Here is a 23,410-nt window from a genome sequence, read left to right as displayed (position 1 = left end):
GAGCTAGGCTCAAGCCTGGTTCTAGCACATGTGTGGCCTGGGGCAAATTCCTTGCTGAGTTTCAAATGCCTCACCTGTAAAATGGGAACAATGACCTACTTCGCTGGACTCTGAGAATGGGATAAAATACTAGCAATTATGGGGCAGCTGCTGATGTCCAGCCTCTGCTATGTGAATCTGAAACCCTTCTTTCCTCTAATCCTTAGGAGATAAGAATGTTTCATCTCAAGAACACACAGCAGCCAGTCCAATCAAGAAGAGCCTTTATGGTTCTCTACAAACAGCAGCTCAACAGTGATGAAGCGAGCCCACTGCCTGCCCCCACGTGTCGCAGGCCCCAGGTGGACGTGAGGGGATGTTAGGTACCTTCAGTCAGGCCGGGCGGGGCAGGGGGCGGGGGGCAGAGTCCAAGTGCGTGGTTAGTGCCTCGAGGTCTAGTCCAGGAGGTCAGTCTTTTTTTATAGTTCATGATTTTGAAACCCTTCCTCCTGTCCCCCAGGAGCGGGAGCACCAAGGGAGTACATGGGAGGATGCAAGATTACCCCCAGATGGTAGTGAACATGAGCCCCATGGTGGGGTTGCTCGGGGACAGGGATATGCCTCAGCTGGCTCGCTTTCCCTCCTCACACCCCCCACCCATGATCGCTAAGAACACACTCAGGTAAAGGGGTGGATGCGTGGATGCTCACCCCACCCAGCTTCCTGGGTGGCCCTGAGTGTTCCCTTCAGATTAAAGCTGAGGACGAGGTCAGGGCCCCCTTGGGACCTCAGACACAAGCATAGTCAGGACCTGGGAACTTTGAGTGAGGACAGTGGAGGCTGTAGCCACACCCTGTTCCACCCCCCCACCCCCCACCCCCCGAGCTCCTGCCCCAGGTCTTACCCATACAACCTATAGACCAGGATGGCGAGCTCTGAACTACCTCCAGGAACGCCAGCCCGGCTACCATACTTGGGGCCTCAGGTCCCACAGGACTCAGCTTGGCCACCTGTCCCCATCTCCAGGGTCCCCTTCTGGGCTTCACCTTCCTCTGCCCCTCCCCACCAGGGTCAGCAGCCCCCTCAAGCCTCCAGTGCTGAGGCCCCTCACTGAGCCAAGCGTTCTTCCTCCAAAACCTGTTACTCTCCCCAAACAGGCAAGACCATGGCTGGAACATGGATTTGGGGCTCCTCGGGCCCTCTCCTGCTCTTATCACCACCGAGGAGCCCTGGGAAAGCAGGTCCAGCCCTTGCTTCACTGAAGGGGAATACCAGATGGGAAAACCCACTCGCATGCCGTTCCGGGCCACCCGTCACGTCCAGGACCAGGGCTCTTGCCTGTCGGCTGGGAGTCCAGAGCCCACCACCCCCGGGAGGCCGAGCTGTGGCACCTGGCCCCCAGGCCCACCCACACGGATGCCCACGGATGCCCGTGCCCTCCCTGAGGTGAGGAAGACAGGGTGAAGCAGATCCTGTGACTTGGGCCCCCAAAGCCTCACCTCCCATTCTCCGACCTTGGGAAACTGCCCACCTTTCTGCAGGGCCTGGTTGGACCCGCAACCCCACGTGAGTCGGCTGGGACTCGGGCCCTGCCTTCAGCCCCCAGCCACTGAGAGGCCCGGAGACCCCTGACACCCAATGGGGGCGCAGGGGTCTGCCCCCAAGGCCAGCCCTGTGAGGGCCCGGCCCCTGCCCCTCGGCGCCTCCTGGCAGCCACCCCCACCACCCCCGTGGTTAGAAAAGGAGAAGCACTGAGGGGCGGGCGGGGCTGAGGCAGGCGGGGAGCCATGGAAGAGCAGGAGGGCAGCGTGGTCAGGGCACCTCGGGTGGCAGCAGGGGCGTGTCTGAGTTCTGTGCCGAGAGGCTGGGGGACTCAGACCCGATGAGCCCGACGCTGTACAGATTAAGGATGGAGTCGGCAATGATGCGGGCCGTGCGCTTCTGGTAGCCGCCCGAGGTCACCATGAGGATGGGCACCTGGCGGCCCCGGACCACCCGAAACACCAGTTCGTCCCGCTTCACGATGCCCTGCAGAGGGAGGGTGGGGGCCGGCTCAGGCGGGCCGGGTCCCCGTGGCTTCGGGAAGCCCTCCCCACCCGGCCCCTCCTTGACGTCAGGAGAAGCACCAGTGCTGCCCGCCTTCCTGCTGCCGCGGGTCCCCAGGGGAGACCCCGCACCCCCCCCCCGGGGTCGGGGCGCACCTGTGGGCTGATGGACAGCCCCCCAAGGCGGTCACCCTCGAGGATGTCGGTACCCGCGTTGTACACCACGACGTCGGGCAGGTGCTCTTGGAGGGCCTTCTGCAGGTTCCGCTCCACTTTATCCAGGTACTCATCATCCTCCGTACCCCATTCCAGCTCCACCTTCCGCCTGATGGCCTCTGTGGGGGAGACAGGGACAGCCCTCATGTGCAAAGAAGGCAAACAGGCTCAGGAGGGTCAGGGTTGCCTGGGACCTCAGGCAGGATTGGAAAGGGTCTGACTCCAGCACTGCTCTGCCTCATGCCAGCCAAAATGAAGCCAAAGAGCGCTAAGAACTGCCAAGGGGGCCCAAGGGAGGGAAGGGGCTGCAGATAAAACACTTTGCCCTGAGGATTTAGAACCCTTATGGGTGATAATCTGATTTCATCGCCTCCTGGAGCCTCTGCCCAGAAATGCAGCCACCCTGCTGTGCCCAACAGGCCCAAATCTCCAGCACCTTGGAAAGACTCAGTTCAGAAACCGTGCCCCTGGGCCACATCTGGGGCGGAATTACCCTCAACAGATGCACCAGCACAAATGTCCCCTGTTTATTTGCAAAGCGGGCAGGTTGCTGTGTTTTCCAGGTCCATCTAGGAGTCTCTGCATTTTGATTGATCAGTTTCACCCACTCCATTTATTTTAACAATTTTTATATTTGACCTGGTTTATGTCATCTTATTTTATATTCTATTTATCAAATTTTTCCTGCCGTTTCTTTTTTGGTCATTCCCTGTTTTCTACCAGAAAAATGCCTACGTTGGAGGGGTTCTGTTTTATTCCTCTGGTGGAATTATATTACCCTAATATAATATTGGAAAGGTTTATGGGGTTTTGAATGGGGCAAGCGACTTAATTCTCAGTCTGCATGTCTGTAAAATGGAAACAATCCCTGCCTTGCAGGGATGCTGAGAATAAATGAAGTGCCTTCTGCAGAGCCCAGCACGTGGGGAACACCCCAGAGAGAGTGCTCCATCCAAGCAGGAGTACATTTAACACTGAAGGATAAGGGGCAGCTTACGCTTGGCAAAGCGGTCCCCAGGGTAGATGTGCCGGTTGTAGACATCCATGATGTACACACGCTTGTCACCCATGAAGTCCCGTTCATGTCCATTGCCCTGTGGGGAGGACATGAAAGCTGCTTGCACGCAGGTGCCCTCAACAAGGAAGGAACACCCCACACACACACCCCCCCCCAGGAAATGGCCCATGTGCCTGGGCAGCTCAGCTGGCCCTTGGAGGCAGGGAGTCTCTTGGCTGTTAAGTGGCAGAGCTGGAATTCAACCTCAAATCCCAGCCCCGTGGTCTTCTAGTGTGACCTGGAGCAAGCCCCAGCCCTCTGAGTTTTTCTCCATGGGATGAGAAAGGAATTCTAGCCCTGCCACACTCTCTATAGTCTGCGGTAGGATCAGCTAGGGTCGGGGGCGTGAAAGGTAAACTGGAAAGGATTGTGCAGGTGTGACTAGGTTCTGAAGCTCAGCGTCACAAGCCCCACAGTGGGGCACCCGCCAGCACAAGGGCACAACAGCAGGGGTGAGGGAGTCGTCCCCAAGTGCCCATTTAATGTCCTGTCCTGTCTGGCCAGAGGAGCCAACCCTCAATTTAGAGTCCTGAGAAGGAAGCCCTGCCCTCTGCTGCTTCACCCTCAGGCCGTGAGTTCTTGGGTAGTGGCCTCAGGCCCAAGTAACCCTGAAGACAGGTGTGTAAGCATTTGTCTGAGGGCCAGGGCCACAGTGGTCCTCAGCTCTCCACAGGGGGTAGCACCTCAAACTGACTAGGAAGCACTGGGAAGCCACAGCAGGCTTTAGAGAGCATGGCATCAGCAGACCCAGCTTCAGGAAGAGCCTTCGGCCTGGTGTGTTGGGCGGTCAGAAGGGAGCAAGGACCCTTGGGTTTGACAGAAGCAAGGAGAAGCCAGCGTGCTGGGTGGCCTGAGTGGGGCAGAGGGACAGACGGACCCTCTGCTTCCAGCCTGAGGCTCAGAAGATGGGCAGCGAGGAGAAAGGCAGATCAGGGTGGGGGTGGCAGAGACCCGGCCTGGGGCTTGGCAATGTTCCCAGGGGGAAGGGAGCCCCACGATGGGCAGTCATGTGACAGCTGACTGTCATGGGGGCCCGAGGAGGCCGGGCCAGGAGACTGCAGCCCCACAGGGTACTCACCTGATGGGCATCAAGATCAACGATGGTGGCTCTGGAGATGCCCTCCACTCGCTCGAACAAAAACTGCCAGGGGAAGGGAGGGGGGCCGTGAGAACCCACACAGCCAGAGGACACAGCCCCAGGGATTCCTAGTTGGTAAGGGGCCAGGCGGGAGGCCGCACATACTTGTGGACAATCAGGCCACCAGGCAAAGACCTCACGCCCAGGAGGACTGTGTGGCTTGAGAGAAGCATGTGTGAGGGGTCAGGGAAGGCTCCCTGGAGGAGGCAGCATGTGCTGTGACCTAGGGGGCTGGAGGTCAGGAGCAGGGCAGGCAGGCTAGCCCTCAGGGACAGCCCAGGATTCCTCAGGAAATATATAGAGGTTGGAAGGGGGAAACCTTCCCTCAAGGCTGGACCTGGAACTTCATCCTGCGTTCCCTGCCTTATCCTGCAAGGCCAAGTTCTCATGCCGCCTTCTCCGGGAAGTCTTCCTTCCCCTTCCCCACCCTCTTGGAAGGTCTCCCGTGTATCCCTCTCTCTGAATGGCCAGGGTCTGCTGACCTGTCCCCCCGCCCCTATTAGTCTGTGTGCCCTGTGAGAACAGAGACCACACCAGGCCATTCCTGACGCCAGAACCAGGCCAGGCACAGGGTGGTTAAGGGGAGCTCTGCAACCCCACAGAGGTGTAAGCAGGGATAGTGTGAGCCCTGTCCCTTGCTTCTCTGGGCCTGGGTCTCCTCATCTGCACAGGTGAGGCATAAATGAGGTACGCCATGGCCAGTGCAGGCTGGGGCAGGGCTGAGCCTGCCGGAACCAGCCATTGCAATCCCCATCTTTATTTCTACCTGCTCCTCACTCTGGGGGAGCAGTGCGCTCCCTATATTGTTGACAAATAGGCTGCTGTCTCCTGTCCCTGCCATTGTTGGAGGCTGTGCGATCTCCCTGCAGAACAGGCCATGCAGATGAGCAAGTGACTGCCTGGGCAACCTGCACGCTTCCTCTCCTCCTGGGACTCAGTTCCCTTCTCTGTCATGTGGAGAACACCAAACTGGGGGTGGCGGGGGGACCCCCGGGAGGGCTCCTGGAGGCGAGTCCCCACGTGCTCTCGGGCGCACCTTGATGGCCAGTGTGATGTCCGCGTAGGCGCAGAAGCCCCCGCCCCGGTCACTGGAGCAGTGGTGGAAGCCTCCACCTGCAGGAGGGCAGACGCGGTGTGGTCAGGGCCAGGCACTCCCCTGCCCCTACATCCTGCCCGTATCCCAGCCCTGCTCAGCCAGGCTCCGGGAACTCCAGATTGGCAAAATGAACTGAGAACCCCGAGTCATGAAGACAGCTTTGTCATCAAGGCTATCCCTGCCCAGAGTACGAAACCTCTCAGGGTGGTCCTGACAAGTCACTCCCCCCCCACTACCCGTCACAACCCCGAGGGGCCCAAGGCAAAAAGTTGTTCCTTGCCTCTGTAGGGCCAGGCCACCTCTATGTGACTTCCCATGCCTGGAAGGGGTGGTGGGGCTATGGGGGCCCGTTTACCCTGGGATCACCCACATTCTGCAGGTGGTAGAAAGTGATGGCCAGGAGGGGCACCTTCTGTTGGTCATGGGCACTCATGGCAATGGGGAGGCCCTGGACACCAGGATCCGGCCCCTGCTTCTACCCCACCCTGAGAGCCCATTGCCCCGCAACCCCTACAAAAAGAACTCGAGTTTCAGGGGCCTCTGAAACTGAGCCCAACAACTGTCCCACCCAGCAGTTCGAATCCAGGACCCATGGCTACAAAGGACTCGTCTCTTTTCACACCAACAGGTTGTCAACAGATCTTAATAATGAGATAACAGCCAATTGTGAACTCCCAGACTGGGCACAGAACTTATAGAAACCTCCCTACAGCTCCAAGTAGGGGCACTAGTACCATCATCTCCATTTTACAGATGAAGAAACTGAGGCACACAGAAACTCAGCACCTCGCCTGGGATCACACAGCTCACTAACGAGAGCCCTCTTGAGCCAAGATTCAAACCCAGGCTGGATCCGGGCCTGGGCTCTTAACTGTCAGGTCACAACACCTTCCACAGGAGAAGGGCTTCCCGGGGTCTTCGTGAGGACCCTGCTGTAGACGTGCAGAGTGTGCCTCTTTCATTCATCTGTTCAGCAGTCTATGATAACATCACAGTTATGCCAGACCCAAGGCTGGGTACCTGGCGATGCCAACTTGGAAAAGCCCCAGCCCCTGGCCTTGCAGAGCTCACAGGCAAAGTAGGGGTCCTCTGCTCCAGACTCTGAGCAAGCCACCAGGCTGCTCCCCATAGCTGTGTCCTCGTCAGTACAGTGGGATCAACAACAATGATGCCCAGCTCAGATGAGAGGCCAGACAGCAAAGAGGTGTGCTAACTGTGAAGTGCTGCGCCTCAGTGAGGGACAGATAAGGGACAAGGAAGATGTGTGTTGCCATCCCATGAGCCAGGCTTGCAGGGGAGTCCGGGGAACCTCAGACTATCAGCCTTCAGGTCCCCGAGGAGGACATGGTATTGACCCAGGCCTGTCTGCCCATCATGTGACCAAACCCCTGCGGGTGGTCCTGGGCCCCAGGAGGCTGATGGGAGTTTTTCAGAAAAGACTGAAATGCTGCAGGTTTGAGCCCCATTCAGGTCTGCCCAGGCGATGATGCAGGCTTTTGCAGAGGAGTGAGCTCCTTGTCACTGGAAGTATGCAAAGGCAGAGCTGGGGAACTCCTTTAGAGAAGGATTCCACACCAGATGGAGGCACTGGTTGATCCCTCCCAGACACCAGATGGCTGCATACTGTCCCCCATCCCACTTAATAAGGAGGTTCAGGGTGGCTCTGGAGGCACCAGAGCCTTGCCTCACAGAGCAGCTACCTGGCCCTCCCAGCCCCCAGGACCCAGCAGGCCAGGCTGGCCAGGGCACTCACCCACATTGATGGCCCAGCCTCGCTCCATGGCCAGCTTCCCTGCCTTTGGAGACAAGCACAGGGTGAGAGGCACAGGCAACTGTTTCCCTCACTCACTCATTCACGGATTCGCTCCTTCATTCCATAGACACTAGGTCCAGTCAGTGGGACGTAGGGCTGACCTATAAGGTAGGGTTCAGGCGGTACCCACCCTCCAGCAAGCTCGGACTCAGGCTTGGAAGTAAGTACCGGGTTGGCTGGCATATGAGATGTGCAGTACATCAGCCCCTTTGCAATTATGCAAAGAAACTGGAAGAAATCAAAGTGGTTATGATCACATGTGAGCTGACAATGATCTTAACAGGGCCTTCAAAGGGAAAATAGACTTTTTTTTTTTTCCCATGGAAATACGGCAGCCTGAATACCAAAATCCTGTAAGAAATCATCATTTGGGGGTGGGCAGTAATACCTCAAGAAATAAACAAAAAAGTACAAATTTGCAAAGCTAGAAAGAAAACTATCAGGATCAACAGGTCTTGATCCAGCCCTGGGTTAGATCATCCTACATTTAAAGCTGAAATGTTGGGATGCCTGGGTGGCTCAGTGGTTGAGCGTCTGCCTTTGGCCCAGGGCATGATCCCGGGGTCCAGGGATCGAGTCTCACATTGGGCTCCCCACAGGGAACTTGCTTCTCCCTCTGCCTGTGTCTCTGCCTTTCTTTCTGTGTTTTACAGACAACTACATAGGGGATGTGAAACCTCATTTTGCTGCGAGTGCTCTTTACTGCCATACCCATGATGCCAGGTGAGCAGAGCATGACCCATCACTGAAGTCATGGGGGTTTGCTTTTCCACCTTGAGTTGAGTATATTGGTGCCAGTTTGATTATATACTCTCTGGGGCATAGGGACATGTCTTTATATACCAGCAAATACGGTAACTCCAATAGGAGATGGGGGGTGGGCGGAGGAACAAGGAATTCAGTGTCCCCAAGGCAGCAGAGCACGTGGGAGAGGCTTTGGGAGAAAAAGTCCTTGTTGCTGTGCCTGGAGGACTATTTAGGATTTTATGCAATTACCAAGAGGGAGGAGCGTATTCCAGACGGAGAGCTGGGGAGGGGGGGAAGCCCAGAGGTGTGGGGGTCCCAAGCCCAGCAGGTCCTTCTGCCAGCCTCCCCACCTACCATGATGGTTCCTCCTGTTTGGGTCCGAAGGGGCTTCAGCACCTTCCTCTGCACAAGGAAGTTCGGGAGGAAGATGACAGGGGGGATCTCTGTGATGGTCGCAACAGCAAAGGACCACTGCGGAGGGAGAGACGCAGGCCATTGGCCTCCCACTGCTGGCAGAGCTCAGAGGCTGCAGCTGGGAAATCCGATTCCTTGTAGTGCCGGTTTCAAGGTGCCCTGGAACTTCCAGTCTGGCAGACTGTCAAACTGGTCAGAAATGAGAGCCCCCCACCCAGCTTTGGGCTCCGGAAAGAGCAGTTTCCCTAAAACTGTCGGTCCCTTCCTCTGTGCTCCACAGCTCTTGGCTGCCCTCCTGTGCCCACAACAAGAGCTGCAAGTCACAGGGGTTGCAGACCCAGCACTGGCCCAGCCTGCCCACTGTACAAAAGGAGGGGACACTGAGGCCCTGACCTGGGAAGATCTTTCTTTCCAAGGTCACACAGTGAGTCACTGGCAGCGTCGGCACTGGAAGCCCAGGTCTCCTGCTCTCCTGGCACAGCGTGACCTCTTCATGCACCGGGAATCAGATCTCCCTCCAAAGGGGGATCAGGCCCTCATCTCGGCTGCTGAGGCAGGAGGGTCCAGGGTACCCAAAAGGCATTTGCCCCCAGATCAGAACACAGCCTTCCCTATGACCCTGCCCAGGCCCCTGGGCAAACGTCCATGCACCCAGATCCTGAACCATCTCCTGCCTGGCTGGGGATGTACCTGCATCTGCGTCGTCTGCTCTCACCCCAGGCAGGACCTCAGTGGGGCCCAGGGCCCTCTGCAAATGTTTACTGAGTGTCTGCTAGGCAGCAGGTGCCAAGGTGGAGACTAGTGAGGAGGCACTTAAATGCGACAAAGCCTTCGATGGAGAGCACGGTCTGTGTCCGGGTGGGAGCAGAGAGGCATTCTGGAGGCAGTGACCTTGAAAGTGAAACAAAGTTGCCCAGATATCAGGGTCAAGGTGAAAGGAAAGACACCTGCTAGCAGACGGAAAGCAAGTCCAAGTTCCCGAGAAGTTGGGTACGGCTGGGACAGGACTGTGCCTGTCACATAGGGCCTGGGCTGCCAGAGACTGTTCTCAGACAGCCTCGCCAGAGCAGCAGAGAGCCATCAGACAATGCTTTCCCAAGCTGTTCTGGCCACACCAGGAGGACCATGTAGGAGAACTCCAATAGAAGCAGCCACTGCCCCTCAGGGGGCGGGGGGAAGCCAGAGATGATGAAGGCCCCGGAGAGGTGAGAGGGGAACAGTTAACAGACAATACGAGAGGGATAGGCAGACAGAGGGGTCAAGGATGCAAGGTTGGAACCACAACACTCCACACCTAAAGGGTAAAGCCCAGAAGTGTAGCCCACTGGGACAATTGAGGGCTGTTCTGGGACAGGTTAGGGCAGGCCAGAGGTAGGGCATTCAGGTGGCCAGGCAGAGAGAAGTTTCAGGAAGGAATAAGCAAGGAGAGGTGCTGGGACGCCTGGGTGGCTCAGCAGTTGAGCATCTGCCTTCGGCCCAGGGCATGATCCTGGAGTCCAGGGATCAAGTCCCACATTGGGCTCCCTGCGAGGAGCCTGCTTCTCCCTCTGCCTGTGTCTCTGCCTCTCTCTGTGTCTCTTATGAACAAATAAATAAAATATTTTTAAAAAGAGAGAGAGAGGTGTTGAAGACAGGGAGCACTGCCACTGGGTTCCCCCACCAGGAGAGGAGATTTAGGGCAGGAGAGGTTTGCTCAACGAGGGAAAGGAGTCAGCAGAGAGGGAGAGGGAAGGGCCAAGGATGGAGTGAGACAGACAAAGGGCACACACCTGAGAAAGTCCTGGCAGGCTTCCTAGCTAGAGAGCACCACTCATGGCCGGGACAGGACCCATGTCAACCTTGTAGGGGCCACTGCAGCCACCCCAGCCAAAAGGGAAGACATTGTCAGGGTCCGGGTATGCTGGGCACCCATGCTGCCTTGAACTGCACTAACCACCTGTGTGGCCACCCCTTTCAGGCCACCAAGGCTGAGGACAGTTGAAGGCTGGGGAAGCTCACTTGGCTACCTCACTCAAGTGAAGGAGCTGGTGAGCAGGGCCCATGGAACCTCTGCCACCTGCAGGCTGAAAAGAGGTACCCAGCCAGCCTTCCTCAAGCCCCAGCCCTCTGGTTGTACAACATGGAGGCCCCACAGGACCTGGGAGGACGTGGGGGTGCTAGGGCTGAGAGCAGGAAGGTTGGAAAGCTCCAAGACCTGTCCATGTCTGTGTGCATGTGGCATATGTGTGCACGTGCACATATGTGATGGGGGACAGACCCAGGGAGCGGAAGGTGGCCAGCTCTATGCGTTCAGCACACCAGTCCCACAGCCCAGCATAGGCCTGGCACATGGGAGGCATGGAGCCACCGTTTGCTATGAATTAAAACTATAAAACTAAATGAGTCACCGAGGGAACACACTAGGTCCCTGCCTCCCTCTCCGCCTCAGCAAACTAGCAGGGAATAAGGATGGAAAGGAAATGAAACCTTATCCTGCCTCCTGAGGGGTCCAACATAGATGCAAAACCATGAAAAGGGCATTTTTTAAAGTACGTTCCACAACGACTGTCTAGCTCAGCTCTCCATCAGGAAAGGGTTCCGCGTCAAACAAGTCTGGGAAACACGGCTTATGTTGTCCGCCTCCTGGAAATTCACAACACCCTCTGGCGTGTTAAAGGCTCTAAATTTCACAGTGAAGAATCCTGTTTAACTTCGTTTCGCCCCGTTTCCCAAACTTCCTGGCCACAAACCTCCAGCAGCCTCCTTTACTTTTTACGTAACACGTACTGATCTTTGAAAAGCTACAGTCATGTGGGACCCACGGGGAACCTCCTAGGCTAGAAAATGAATTTTACATGAGCCAGGCATAAAGTCACCAGAAGCACATCTGGGATTTAGCCAAGGGGACCAGTTCCCTTGGGAGAAGGTGCACGTCTGCCAACGCATCTCCACTTCCGGCCGTGAAAGAGGGTGCTAGACGTGTCAGCCTTCTCCCAGGCCCAGCGGTGGTTTCTGCACAAGGCAGTGACACTGCCTACTGATGATCTAGACCTGTGCTGCCCAATCCAGTGGCCATCAGCCACACATGGCTATTTCGGTTCACTTTTAAATTAATTTTAAAAATTTTAATTAGAATTTTGTGACTTTGATTAAAAAAAAAAAACAACCATACTTCAATTTAAAAAAATAGAAGTTTGTTTCTCGGTCTCACTAGCCATAGTTCAAGTGCTCAGTAGCCAAATGTGGCTAACGGCTCCTGGACAGAGCCCTTCTAGAACATTTCCATCATGGCAGAAAGTTCTGTTGGATAGTGCTGCTCTAGAAAAACTACCAGTGGCCAGGGTGAAAAATAAATGAGGGGGTGGGGCAGGCTGGTGACCAGGCCCTGGAGGATGGGGCCATGTGGGAGCACGACAGAGGGAGGGCAGATACTTTATCTGGGACGTGCGCGTAGCAGGCGGAGATGAAAGCGCCCAGTTCTGCCAGCAGGTCAGGCCCTCTGAGAGCCTGGCCCCAGGCAAGGGCATTGAGAGATGGGCTAGATGGAAGCAGGGCGGGGACAGGGCTCAGCAGTCCTCCTCAGAATCAGACTGGTCCAACTCAGGTCTCTGCCACTGCTGGTGAATTTGGGCACGGCCCTTTACTTCCCTCCTGACTCCACATCCATGAAACAGGAGCCCCTCCCCATCAGTCCTAAAATGAGAACTTAAACCCATCCACCAGGCCTATCCTCATCTCCCCATCTGAAGTACCCCCGCTGGGCACCCCCCTCCCACTCCCACCCCTACCCTTGCCTCATCTTTCTGCACAGCACCTGTCTCCACCTGACATATGTCTCTGTTGCTATCTGTCCCTTCCAGAAGGATGTCAAGGGCCAGGAGGGTAGGCACATGCTCATTCCTGCCATATAGACAAGGCCAAGAGTGACGCCTGGCACACAGTAGGTGCTTACAGTACATGCTGTCTATTCTTGCCCAGACCTCTACCTGCATACTCCTCAGAGGAGGCCACCTCACCTGTGCCCCCCAGTAGAGCCCAAAACAGTGACTGGCTGATAAGGGGCTGTGACAGCCTGGCCCTGCTCCTGAGACAGCCCAGAGCTGCTTCTGTGGTCCAGCGAGGCCACACCTCTACTGCTCCCTCCTATGTGCCCAGCTTCTCTACACCTCCCATCCTCTCTTATACGTTTCATAGGGAAGCTTGCCCTCAAGGAATCCCTTGCACCTCCATTCCTAGCAGGCTCTGCTTAAGCAAGTTTCAGAACCGCTGCTCTACAGAACTTGACCCCCACAGTGCTGAATGAATGAATGAATGTATGAATGAATGAATGAATGAATGAATGACATGAACAAGGGAGGTTTGCCCAAGCGTAATGTCCATTGCCCACCAAAGGGCATGGCCTGCGAGCTTCCCTATCTCAGGGCCTGGCCAGGTGTCAGGGCCTCCATGTCCAATTCAGCCTTTTGGGGATCTCACAGATAGCAGGACACATGAAATTGGAGATACCTCTGGGATCCACACATGCCCCATACTCTCAGCTCTAGAAGGCTCTATTCTCCAGCTGCCTGATTTCCTCAGGTAGACCCTCAGAAATCCAAAACAAGGGGCACTTGGGTGGCTCAGTGGTTGAGTGTCTGCCTTTGGCCCAGGGCATGATCCTGGAGTCCTGGGATGGAGTCCTGCATAGGGCTCCCTGCATGGCGGAGCCTGCTTCTCCCTCTGTCTATGTCTTTGCCTCTCTCTGTGTGTCTCGTGAATAAATAAAATCTAAAAAAAAAAAAAAAAAAAAGAAAAAAAATAGAAAAAGAATTGCTCTCAGGGAAGAGATAGCTGCAACCCTTCAGAGTCCCAGTGGAAGTGGGAGCAAAAGGAGAGAAGGGAAAAAATTCATTTGATCATTTCAGTTGATGAAGAAGAAGCCTCTGCCAAAATCCAACACCCTTTATGATAAAGTCAATCAACAGGCTAGGAATAGAAAGCAACTCCCTCAACCTGGTAGACGGCATCTATCATACACATAAGTGTGCACATATACACATACACCCAATCCCATAGCTAATGTCATACTCAGAACTAAAAAATGGAAAACATTCAGCCTAAGATCATGAACAAGATAGAGAGAAGCCTGTTTTTGCTACTTTTATTCAACCTCATACTGGAAGTTCCAGCCAGAGCAATTAGGCAAGAAAAAGAAATAAAAGGTCTCCTAATTAGAAAGCAAGAAGTAAAACTATCTCTTTTCACAGGTGGCATGACGCTGACTACAGAAGATCCTAAAGAACACACACACACACCCCTATTAAACTGAAGAACTAAATTCAGTAAAGTTTCAGGATACAAGATCAACACATAAAAATCAGTTGTATTTCAATACCTTAGCAACAAATAATCCAAAAAGGAAATTTAAAAAGATTTCAGGGGCACCTGGGTAGCTCCACCAGTTAAGTGTCTGCCTTTGGCCCAGGTCATGATCCCAGGGTCCTGGGGATTGAGCCCTGCATTGGTCTCCCTCACTGAGCAGGGAGTCTGCTTCTCTTTCTCCCGCTGCCTGCTACTCCCCTGCTTGTGTTCTCTCTCTCTTTCTCTGTCAAATAAATAAATAAAATCTTTAAAAAAAAAAAAAAAAAGTAATTCTATTTACGGAGGCCCAGGTGGCTCAGTTGGTTAAGCTTCTGACTTTGGCTCAGGTCATGATTTCAGGGTCCTGGGATCAAGCCCCATGTCAGACTCCCTGCTCAGCAGGGAGCCTTCTTTTCCCTCTTCCCCTCCCCCTGCTCATGCTCTCTCTAATAAATAAAATATTTTTTAAAAGTATTTTTACCATTTTACCATTTACAAGAACATCAAAAATAGTAAAATACTTGGGAATAAATTTAACTTTAAATTTAAGGAGGTGCAAGACTGGCACCCTGAAAACTACAAAATACTGCTGAAAGAAGTTAAATATCTAAATAAATGGAAAAATATCTTCTGTTCATGAGTTGTAAGACCTAATATTATAAAAAAGACAATACTCTCACAACTCATCTACAGAGTCAACACAACCCTTATCAAAATCCCAATGGCCTTGTTTGCAGAAATAGAGAACCTGATTCTATAATTCACAGGGAATCTCAAAGGACTTCAAAACACACACACACACACACACACACACACACACACACACAAACCCCAACAACTTCAAGTTGTTTTGTTCAGGGACAAAGTTTGAGGACTTGCGAGTCCCAATTTCAAAAGTTACTACAAAGCTTCAGTCATCAAAACAATGTGGCAGTGGCATAGGATAGACATATGCATTGACTGAAACTCAAAATGGACCAAAGACGTAGACACAAACTAAAACTCTTAGAAGAAAACATATGAGTCAACCTTCATGACCTTGGATTTGGCAATGGATTCTTAGATGTGACACCAAAAGCACAAGCAACAAAAGATGAAATAGGTAAACTAAAGTTTAGCAAAATTTAAAAATTTTGTGCATCCAAGGACAGTATCAAGAGAGCAAGAATAAAATCTACAGAATGGGAGAAGATGTTATTTGCAAATCATATAATATCAAGAACACACAAAGAACTCTTAACACTCCACAACAAAAAGATAAACAATCTAATTTCTTAATGTGGGCCAGTGACTTGGGCAGACACTTCTTCAAAGAGGATATAAAAATGGCCAATAAACAGATCAGTGCTATGAACCATTAGGGAAATGCAAGTTAGAACCACAATGAGATATTACCTCATACCCACTAAGTTAGCCATGATCAAAAACAAACCAGAAAACGAGGGTAGATGAGAATGTAGAGAAATTAGAACCTTTTTGAACAGTTGTTAGGAATATATAATGTGCGGTTGCTATGGGAATCATTTTGGGGTTTCCTCAAAGAGTTACCCTATGACCAGCAATTCCAGTCCAAGGAATACAAGCAAAATAAATGAAATCAGGTACCTAAGCAGATACTCCTACATGCACAGTCATAGCAACACTGTGCACAAAAGCTAAACGCTAGAAGCAACTTAAATGCCCGTTAACTGATGAATGGATAAACAAAATGTGGTCTCTCCACACACCAGAATATTAATCAGCCATAATAAGGAATGAAGTGCAGATACATGCCACGGGATGGATGATTCTTGAAAACTCCACGCTTGTGCTTGGTGAAAGAAGCCACACACTGAAGGTCACATATTGTAGGACTCCACGCATAGGAAGAGACATCCAGAAAAGGCAAGCCCATGGAGTTAGAACACGGGCTGGTGGTTGGTGACCAGGCGCAGGGGAGAAGGTGGGAAGGTGAATAACCGCTTTGTGGGCTCAAGACTTCCTTCTGGAGCGAGGAAAATATTTTGGAACTAAAGAGACATGACGGTCACACCACATTGTCAATGTACTAAATGTCACTGAATTTTATACTTTAAAATGGTTACTGGTGATGCTATCTGAATTTTACCATGAATGACAGAAAAAAAGGAGACAAGAGTCCCCTCAGGGAAGAAAAGAGGAGAGAGAGAGAGAAGAATAGGAGGCAGCTTGGAGGGGGGGGCATTTCCCCAGAGACCCTCTGCCACTGAGACTTCAGCCCCCTCCCACCCCTGCTCTGCTGCTAAGGTCTCCCTCCCTCCCAGTGCTGTGAGGTCAGTGACTAGGTCCAAGTCCAAGAGGTGGCCAGACTTCCTGTGCCTCGGGCACCCATGGTTCTCTTTCTCTTGCATGTCCTTCTGCTTAAAACACTCCTTGGCTCCCATGGCCCTCAGAGCAAAGCCACAGCAGTACAAAGGGCCCTGTGTGGCCTGGCCCCTGATCATTTTCTGACCCCATCTCTTGCCAGTCTCCCCCACCTCCCATTTCGTCCCAGCCAGTGGCAAGTACTGTTTCAGAACCTATTGGACATGCTCTTGCCTCAGGGCCTTTGCACTTGCTGATCCTTCTACTTGGAATGCTCTCCCTCCACATTCCCACATAGCTGACTCCCTCCCTCACTGCCCCAGTCCATGATCACATGTCAGTAAGCCCCTCCCTAGCCTCCCTATTTCAAACTGCAGTCCCCACCACCCTCCACCCTCTTTTCTGCTGTACTTTTGCCCACAGCACTGAGTGCCTTGGAACACACCATATCATTGATTTCATTATCATGTCTTTGGCTGACTCTCTCCCACCTAAATGCCAGGGGCTCTAAGGAGAGGGGCTCTATCTCTTTTGTTATATCTTCCCTGGAACACAGAAAATGGTGCTCATTAAATACTTACTGAATTAAAAATATATATATATTTGCTGGATAAACGTATCCCAAGCACTATTCAAGGTCAAGATGTCAGATCAGCATCACACTAGCCCACACCCCAGGCAAACAGTCACTGGGGTTAGCAGAAGGCAAAAACTTGGCACTGGCCCAATCCAACCCTCAATGGGGCCAACTCTGGGCCTTGCACGCAGCAGGTGCTCTATAAACATTTCTTCCCCTGAATGGATAACACCTTGGCAAACCTCAGGCTACTGCATCTCCTTCCATGCTTAAAATATTAAGCATCGAAGGCCACACCAGGACAGGACCAGGCATGAGCCCTGGGATACAGGTGGGGGGCAGAGTGAGGTGGGGCAGTTGAGGGGGTGGCATCCCACAGGATGCACAGAAGAGCCAAGAAACCTGCAGGAACTCTCCAGGGCACTGTTCCAGGTGAATGTGGTGGGGGCAGGGGGGATGTTCCTGAGCTGCAGCCCCTAAATGCCAAAACTCCCCAGATGGGCCCATGTCCTGCATGAAGCTCTAGGACACATCACACCTCATCACTCCTCCATGGCACCTGGAACAAAATGCAAGCTCCTCCCATGGCTTGCAAGACCAGGGTGGCCAGGTGCTGCTAGCCTATCCTGACCTTGTGCTGTGCAGCCTCCAGCACCCTTCCCCCCTTCACCCCTTTAGGAGCCAAAGTCCCCTCCCCTTCCTGGCCTGTGGCTCTGGAATGTTATTCCCTCCCAGGCCACCCCATCAACCATCGTCCTCCACCCAGCTACCCCTCTATTTTCCTTCCTTTGTAGCCCTTGGTGCTCTGTGAAGTCCTCTTGTGTGGTTACTTCTTTCTTCTCGGTCTCCCACAACAAAAATGCAAATCCACGGGAGCAGGGAAACTTGCTTACTCTTCATTTTGTACCCAGAACACGGTCGGTATTTGATACAGATGTGCTGAAAGACTGACTACTTCACCTTAGTAGGTGCTATGGAAATCATCATGTTTCTCCTTATGCTCTTGCTGCCAGGGAGCTCCAAACCAAATACACAAGCCCAATCATAGCATCTTGCTTAGTCCTCTCAGTCGGCATATCTGAATTCTCCTGCTCTTGACTTCATTTTTCTACTTAGGTCTCTACCAGTCAACACTTTTTATCATTATTATTTATCACACAGTAAGCTGCCTTTAGGCTTTTAGGGGCCCAAGGCCAGCCATGCAGTCAGCCCCGAATAGTTCTCCTGAAGTCTCAAACAGGTGGGGTCCTAGAGCCTCTATCCCCTCTGCCCCCAGCCTTCCCCTGGCACATTCACATTCAGTCCACCCTGGCCCTACTCTGTTCTGGTCCCTCCCTGCCCCAACCCGCTGCCATCTGTCCCTGCTCCCCACCCTCACCCTCTGGACTCTGGCAGGCATGTCTTCCTGGCCCTGCTCCTGGGCTGTGGACTGTGACCATGCATGTCCGGGTCCCCAGGAAACCAGGGCAGCCAAGGACTGGGCTTCCTGCCAAGGCCTCACACACCTCTCTCTCCCAGGATCCAGGTTTCAACCTCTTCCTGGTAATCTTTCATGAGCTGACACTGTCGCAACTCCATCTAGAATTCTCACAGCTCGGGCCAGAGTCTGGGAGGAGGATGGGTAGCAGCCATGACCAGGAGCCGGGAAGACTATCTAGATGCCCTACCTAGGGTCTCCCTGAAGGTTGTGGCCTCTTTCTGGGCCTAGGCTTTTACACCTATAGAGGGGAGGCACTTGGTGACCTCTAGCATCTGCCATGGTGCTAGGTCTAAGATGAGCTGGGGGTCAGGAGTCTGGGCTCCCATACCATTGGCAGAGAACCTGTGGCATCCCTGACCGTGCCCCGCATCAGGGCAGGCTGGCAGCACCAGGTTCTGATGCAACCCTCCAGCCTAGCATCCCCTCTAGGGGAGCACCTCACACAGGGGTCTCAGACCCTCAAACACTGATGAGAGCTTTGTGGCCTATAGGCCACAAAGAAGTCACGAGCACTCTGCCTATAGGCCTGGCTTGGTCTGCAGATGGGATTTAAAAATCTTTTTTTTTTTTTTTTTTTTTTTACATTTTTATTTATTTATGATAGAGAGAGAGAGGCAGAGACACAGGCAGAGGGAGAAGCAGGCTCCATGCACCGGGAGCCCGATGTGGGACTCGATCCCGGGTCTCCAGGATCGCGCCCTGGGCCAAAGGCAGGCGCTAAACCGCTGTGCCACCCAGGGATCCCGGGATTTAAAAATCTTGAAATGAGTTGCCACTTTAAGAAACTAGGGACTGCTGCTTAATAATCTGAATTTCTAACTTCTCTTAGAAAGCCAGGCCCCAGGCCACCATGGGCCCACAGTGGAGCTGAGTAGCAGCTACCCACTTGGGAAGGGGCAGGAGCTCCCCCATTTGCCCCCATACACCACCCCCACCTGCCTGACCACTTGTTTGTAGTCCCTGCTTGGCCCCAGGGAGTTTCAAACTAGTTTCTAGCCCAGCAGTTTTCAACAAATCTTTAGCAGTAGCAGTTCTTAGAATAGAATCTTAAACTTCAGCCCAATATAAAGATAGACCTAAATGGGACAGCTTTGGTTGGATAGGGACAAGGGACGGGGGTCCCCTCACCCATCACGTCAGCAAGGATCTCTGAGGCTTGTTCATAGAACGCAGATTGAAAGGCACTAATGTAGAAGCCAGAAACCCCTATTAAGGTTCAAACTCCACCAAATGGGCATCCTCCCCTTTCATACCCCCAGGGACAGGGAGCTCACTACCTCCTGGAGCAGCCTAGCCCATCCCTGGTATCTGCCTTTTTATGACACCTTTCTCCTTCTCTTGGGGACCACAGGCTCACATGAGGAGCAGGAATGGAGCCCCTGGAGGCTGTGCTTCCCCAGGCTGGGCTGCCCCTGCTCTGGCTACCCCTCCCAGTCAGCAGCCCCCCAAGCCCCCACCCCTGTACCTTCAATTCATTGAGATAGCGTCTTGTGTGCACCACCAGCAGGTCCTCATCCGAAGCCTCCCGTGCCTCCACCAGCATGCCATCTGACAGAAGCTTCTCTTCTGAAACCACAAAGTGGGCAGCCCATCTCCCTGATGACCTGAAGGCAGACCCAGCTCCAGACCACCTCCTCCAGTAGGCTGTAGACTTGGCCTCTGCTCACCCTGCCCCAAGTCAGGAGGTGGGCAGCTGCTGGCTTCTGTGAACAGGTCACCTCCCGTGATGCCAGGCCCTCAGGCCAGAGGGCATCAGACATTGGGCACCCAGCAATCCTTGTTTCCCAAGCCACTGACAGCCCAGAGGTGAGCTCAGGTGTGGCTGGACAGCTTTCAGAAGCAGGTGGCACAGAAATCAATAATGTTAACATAAAGTGAGAAAAGCTCTTCTGGATTCTCCCTCCACCTTCTGGTGATGTCATAGGAGGCTCAGTGGGTATGGCCTCTCTTTAAGGCCTGCCTAAGCCCTCGCTTATCTCCCTTTTTAACCCAAAAAGCAGTAGCCACACAGACTGCCAGGCCACAGTAAGCAGCCTGAAAATTACAGTTTTGCTGCATTTATTTTTTTAACCGTGACCTTCTATTTATGGCAAATGAAACTGGATTTTCCCATTTAGATGATATAATGTTTCCTTTTAAAACAAGTTTAAGGTTTTTTTTTTTCTAAGCAGAAGCTAAGTTAATTTAAAAAAATAAGAAGAAGAAGTAAACAATGGAGCAGGTGGTATGAGAATATGGCAAAGTCCCAAAAGCGGCTTGCAAATAATTGATGTTTGGGTAACATTGCATCCACCAGACAAGATTTGCTCTGTTATGCAAAAGAAAATGCTGAAGCCAAGAGCAGGAAGTGCTCTAGGGCACAGTTAGAACAGACCCATGATGCTCTGGGTTCTAGAGAAATCACAAGGACAAGGTCAGAATCTAAGGAAACAGTGTTAATGTGTAACCCTTAGAAACCAACCGGCTCCATACATTTCCCACATATAGCTCCACATACAGAAGGCACTCTCTACTCTCTCTTCTTCCCCTTAATAACATTCCATGGCTCCCCACTGCCTTCAGGCAAAAGGCCAGCTCTTTTCTTGGCAGCACTGAAGGCCCTTCACCATGTGCCCCCTGCCTCCTTTCCACCCACATCCTCAGAGGAGAGACCTCAGGAGGATGGTCAGCTCAGAGATGAGGGAGACAAAAAACCCTATGCTGAGCTGCTGGGCTCCCAAGAAAGGGCAATGGGGGAGTGGCTCAGGCTGGGTCTGCTGGAAACAGAGCATGAAGGACCATAGTCTAGAAGGCAAGAGAACCTCGAGGTGAGTAGCAGGCTGGTCTCACTAACCACCCCACCCCACCCCCGTCCCCACACCGGGGTTCTCACCATCCTGGCACACCACTTGTACTCTTTTCTACTTAGAGTTTTCTTCGAATACTCATTCTGGTCACTATTGTAAATGGAAAATTGGTATCAATCGCCATAAATAGAAGTTAACCAAAAATAGAAAACATATGTGATAGAGACAAACTGTTATTAATCTGTAACTTGATTCTATTTTCTGCAACGTGCAGAGCCTGCTGCTTCCTCTACATTTGTTAAAAGGGGAAAATGGGCCTCGGTGTTAAAGACAGGCTAGCCCCAACGTGAAACTTTCTCCATGGCATGATCGGGATTATGTGATTTCAAGATCCACAATGCCTCGTCCTATGCTAGGTAACATTCCCTACTTCTGTCAATTTAAAGAACCCCTAATACGGGGTGGGGGGGGCGGGTAGGGAAAATATTCTCACACTAGCCTACTGTGATTCCTGTATTTCTGACCTAAACCAGAGCCAAAGCTGAAACTACACTCCAGAGCACCGCCCTAGTCAGCAGAATGAGCTGTGAAAGGTGGGAGCCTGGAGCTCTGAGTTCTAGACCCCATTCTGCCACTTAGTAGCTGTGTGACTTTGAGCATGTTCCCTAACCTTTCTGGGCTCCAACTTGCTCCATCTGTAATCAGTATGGTTGGGGCAAAGGCACCCTGCTTCTTGGACTCTCTGAGCTTATGGGGAACAGACACTGGATTTTTTTAAACCTCAGTTTCCCTCTGTCCATCTTTAATCAGCTCCCGTTCTCCTGGGCCTGCACGGACAGAGACTGGACCCAAGCCCACAGTGCTGGGGAGCAGTGAAGACTTAAGAGCAACATATCATGCTCAGAGTCTGTTGAAAAGACTCTTTGCCAGCACAAGCGGAAGGCAGTCTGAGGGCTGAGCCTGGAGGTGGAACAGTGCAGCTTGTGTTAGGGAAGACACAGGGAGGGGACTGGGCTGGGGTGGGGGAGGTGGGCTGGAAGGAACAGATGTAGGGTCTCACAGGGCCTTCCATACCTTTTAGGAAGCTGATCACCTTGCCCCATTTCCCTGCGTCAAAGGGGTGCAGTTTCTCCAGGCCCATGAAGGTTATGTTGTAGCGTGGTGAATACACGATGGGCCAGCGGGTCTCCGGCACATGCTGGTACAGCTGAGTTGTGTGTGGCCTTCCGTGTGCACAGGGACAGACACACACATGGGGGCAGTCTCAGTGCGGAAAGCAGCCTCCTCCTCCCTGACCACGCAGCCCTGACCCAGTACCTCTAGCTCCGTCAGCCCCAGGAAAAGGGCCACTTAGCAACAGCAACGACAGTCATGAGAGCAGCTCCTTACTGCGCACTGGCCCTTTCCCTGCACTATCCAACCCAAACCTCACCCAAGCCCTAGGAGGTAAGCACCAGCATCACAACGGAGGCCTGGAGAGGGAACCAAGGCGTGCCCAAGGTCACACTGCAGATTTGTGCGGCGCCCGATGTGCACCCAGGTGAATCTGGCTGCAAGGCCTCAGCATCTCACCTCCACATTACAACAACGACGCTAAACAGCTGTGCGGCCCTAGGCCTCAGTTTCCTTAACTGTAAAATATGTGACTGTGGCGAGATAATGCATCCAAACAGCTGAGCACAGAAAGCGCCCTATCCGGGAGAGCTGGGGGTTGGGGTGACAGTTCCCAGAAACAGCAGGTCTGGGTTCACGCAGGCTGTGGCCCAACCCGCCCAGGGATGGAGAGCACCTCAGTCCCGCCACGCAGCTGACCGCCCCCCCCCCCACATTACACCTCCGCCTCCGCCGCACCGGGACCAGAACGGGGCTCCTGCTGCTGCCACTGCGGGGCGGGGGGGCCTCCGCACAGCTGGTGGGGCCCGGGAGAGAGCCGACGTCAGACCCGCGCACGTCGCGCGCCCTCGCCCAGGTCGGAGCCCCGCGGCCCGCACCGGTCGGTCCCTCGGGCCGCAGGGAAGTGGCGCGGGGCCGGCCCGGGCTCACCCGGCTCGAGCGGCCCCTCTCCCGCCGTACCTGGGCTCGCACCTGGCGGGCCCGCCCGGTAGCCCGCGCACTCGTGCTCCCGCCCACAGGGACCCCTGGGAGCCCCGGGGGCTTGGACGGGCGCCCCACCCCGCGCCCCCACCCCCGCCTCACTCACATCCCGGGGCCGGCCCTCCCTGCGCTGGCCACTGCTCCGCGACCGGGCGGGGGGGGGGGAGGGGGGGGGCACAGCCCCGCCCAGGACACGCCCCCGGCCTCGGCCGCCTCCGCTGGGGGCGGAGCTCCTGCAGGCTCGGCCCCGCCCCGCCCGCGCCCGCGCCCGCGCCTGCGTCACAGTCACAGAGGGCGGGAGACCCGCAGGGAGCGGAGGCCACGCCT

General features: G+C 53.7%; 1 protein-coding gene across 11 annotated transcripts; it reads right to left on the bottom strand.

Moving 5' to 3' along the window:
* Positions 1-246: 246 nt before the first annotated feature.
* HDAC11 (histone deacetylase 11) lies at positions 247-23,271 on the bottom strand. Of its 11 annotated transcripts, none has more exons than XM_072784977.1 (10): positions 23,190-23,271; positions 22,064-22,212; positions 19,669-19,769; positions 8,446-8,562; positions 7,285-7,327; positions 5,472-5,548; positions 4,376-4,438; positions 3,238-3,334; positions 2,181-2,359; positions 247-2,007 (listed from the first exon to the last, which is right to left on the bottom strand). In XM_072784977.1, coding segments are annotated over exons 1-10 (1,044 nt in total). In that variant the 5' UTR covers positions 23,192-23,271; the 3' UTR covers positions 247-1,791. The 11 variants fall into 11 exon arrangements, with proteins under 11 accessions (XP_072641078.1, XP_072641076.1, XP_072641082.1 ...); XM_072784975.1 differs by lacking the exon at positions 7,285-7,327 and adding an exon at positions 5,202-5,298; XM_072784981.1 differs by lacking the exon at positions 7,285-7,327 and adding an exon at positions 5,202-5,298 and having other exon boundaries at positions 2,234-2,359.
* Positions 23,272-23,410: the final 139 nt, after the last annotated feature.

This window comes from Canis lupus, chromosome 19 (genome assembly GCF_048164855.1).
Source record: "Canis lupus baileyi chromosome 19, mCanLup2.hap1, whole genome shotgun sequence".
NCBI classification, from domain to species: domain Eukaryota; kingdom Metazoa; phylum Chordata; class Mammalia; order Carnivora; family Canidae; genus Canis; species Canis lupus.
Note: the sequence above shows the minus strand (reverse complement) of the source record. Positions and strands in the feature narration are given on the sequence as shown.

Bases quoted from the DNA above. Each gene is read 5' to 3' on its own strand.
- HDAC11 (XM_072784975.1), bottom strand. The intron at 3,335-4,375 runs GTGAGTACCCTG...TCCTCCCCACAG, and splicing joins TTGATCTTGATGCCCATCAG to GGCAATGGACATGAACGGGA. The intron at 2,360-3,237 runs GTAAGCTGCCCC...TCTCCCCCACAG, and splicing joins TGGGGACCGCTTTGCCAAGC to AGGCCATCAGGCGGAAGGTG.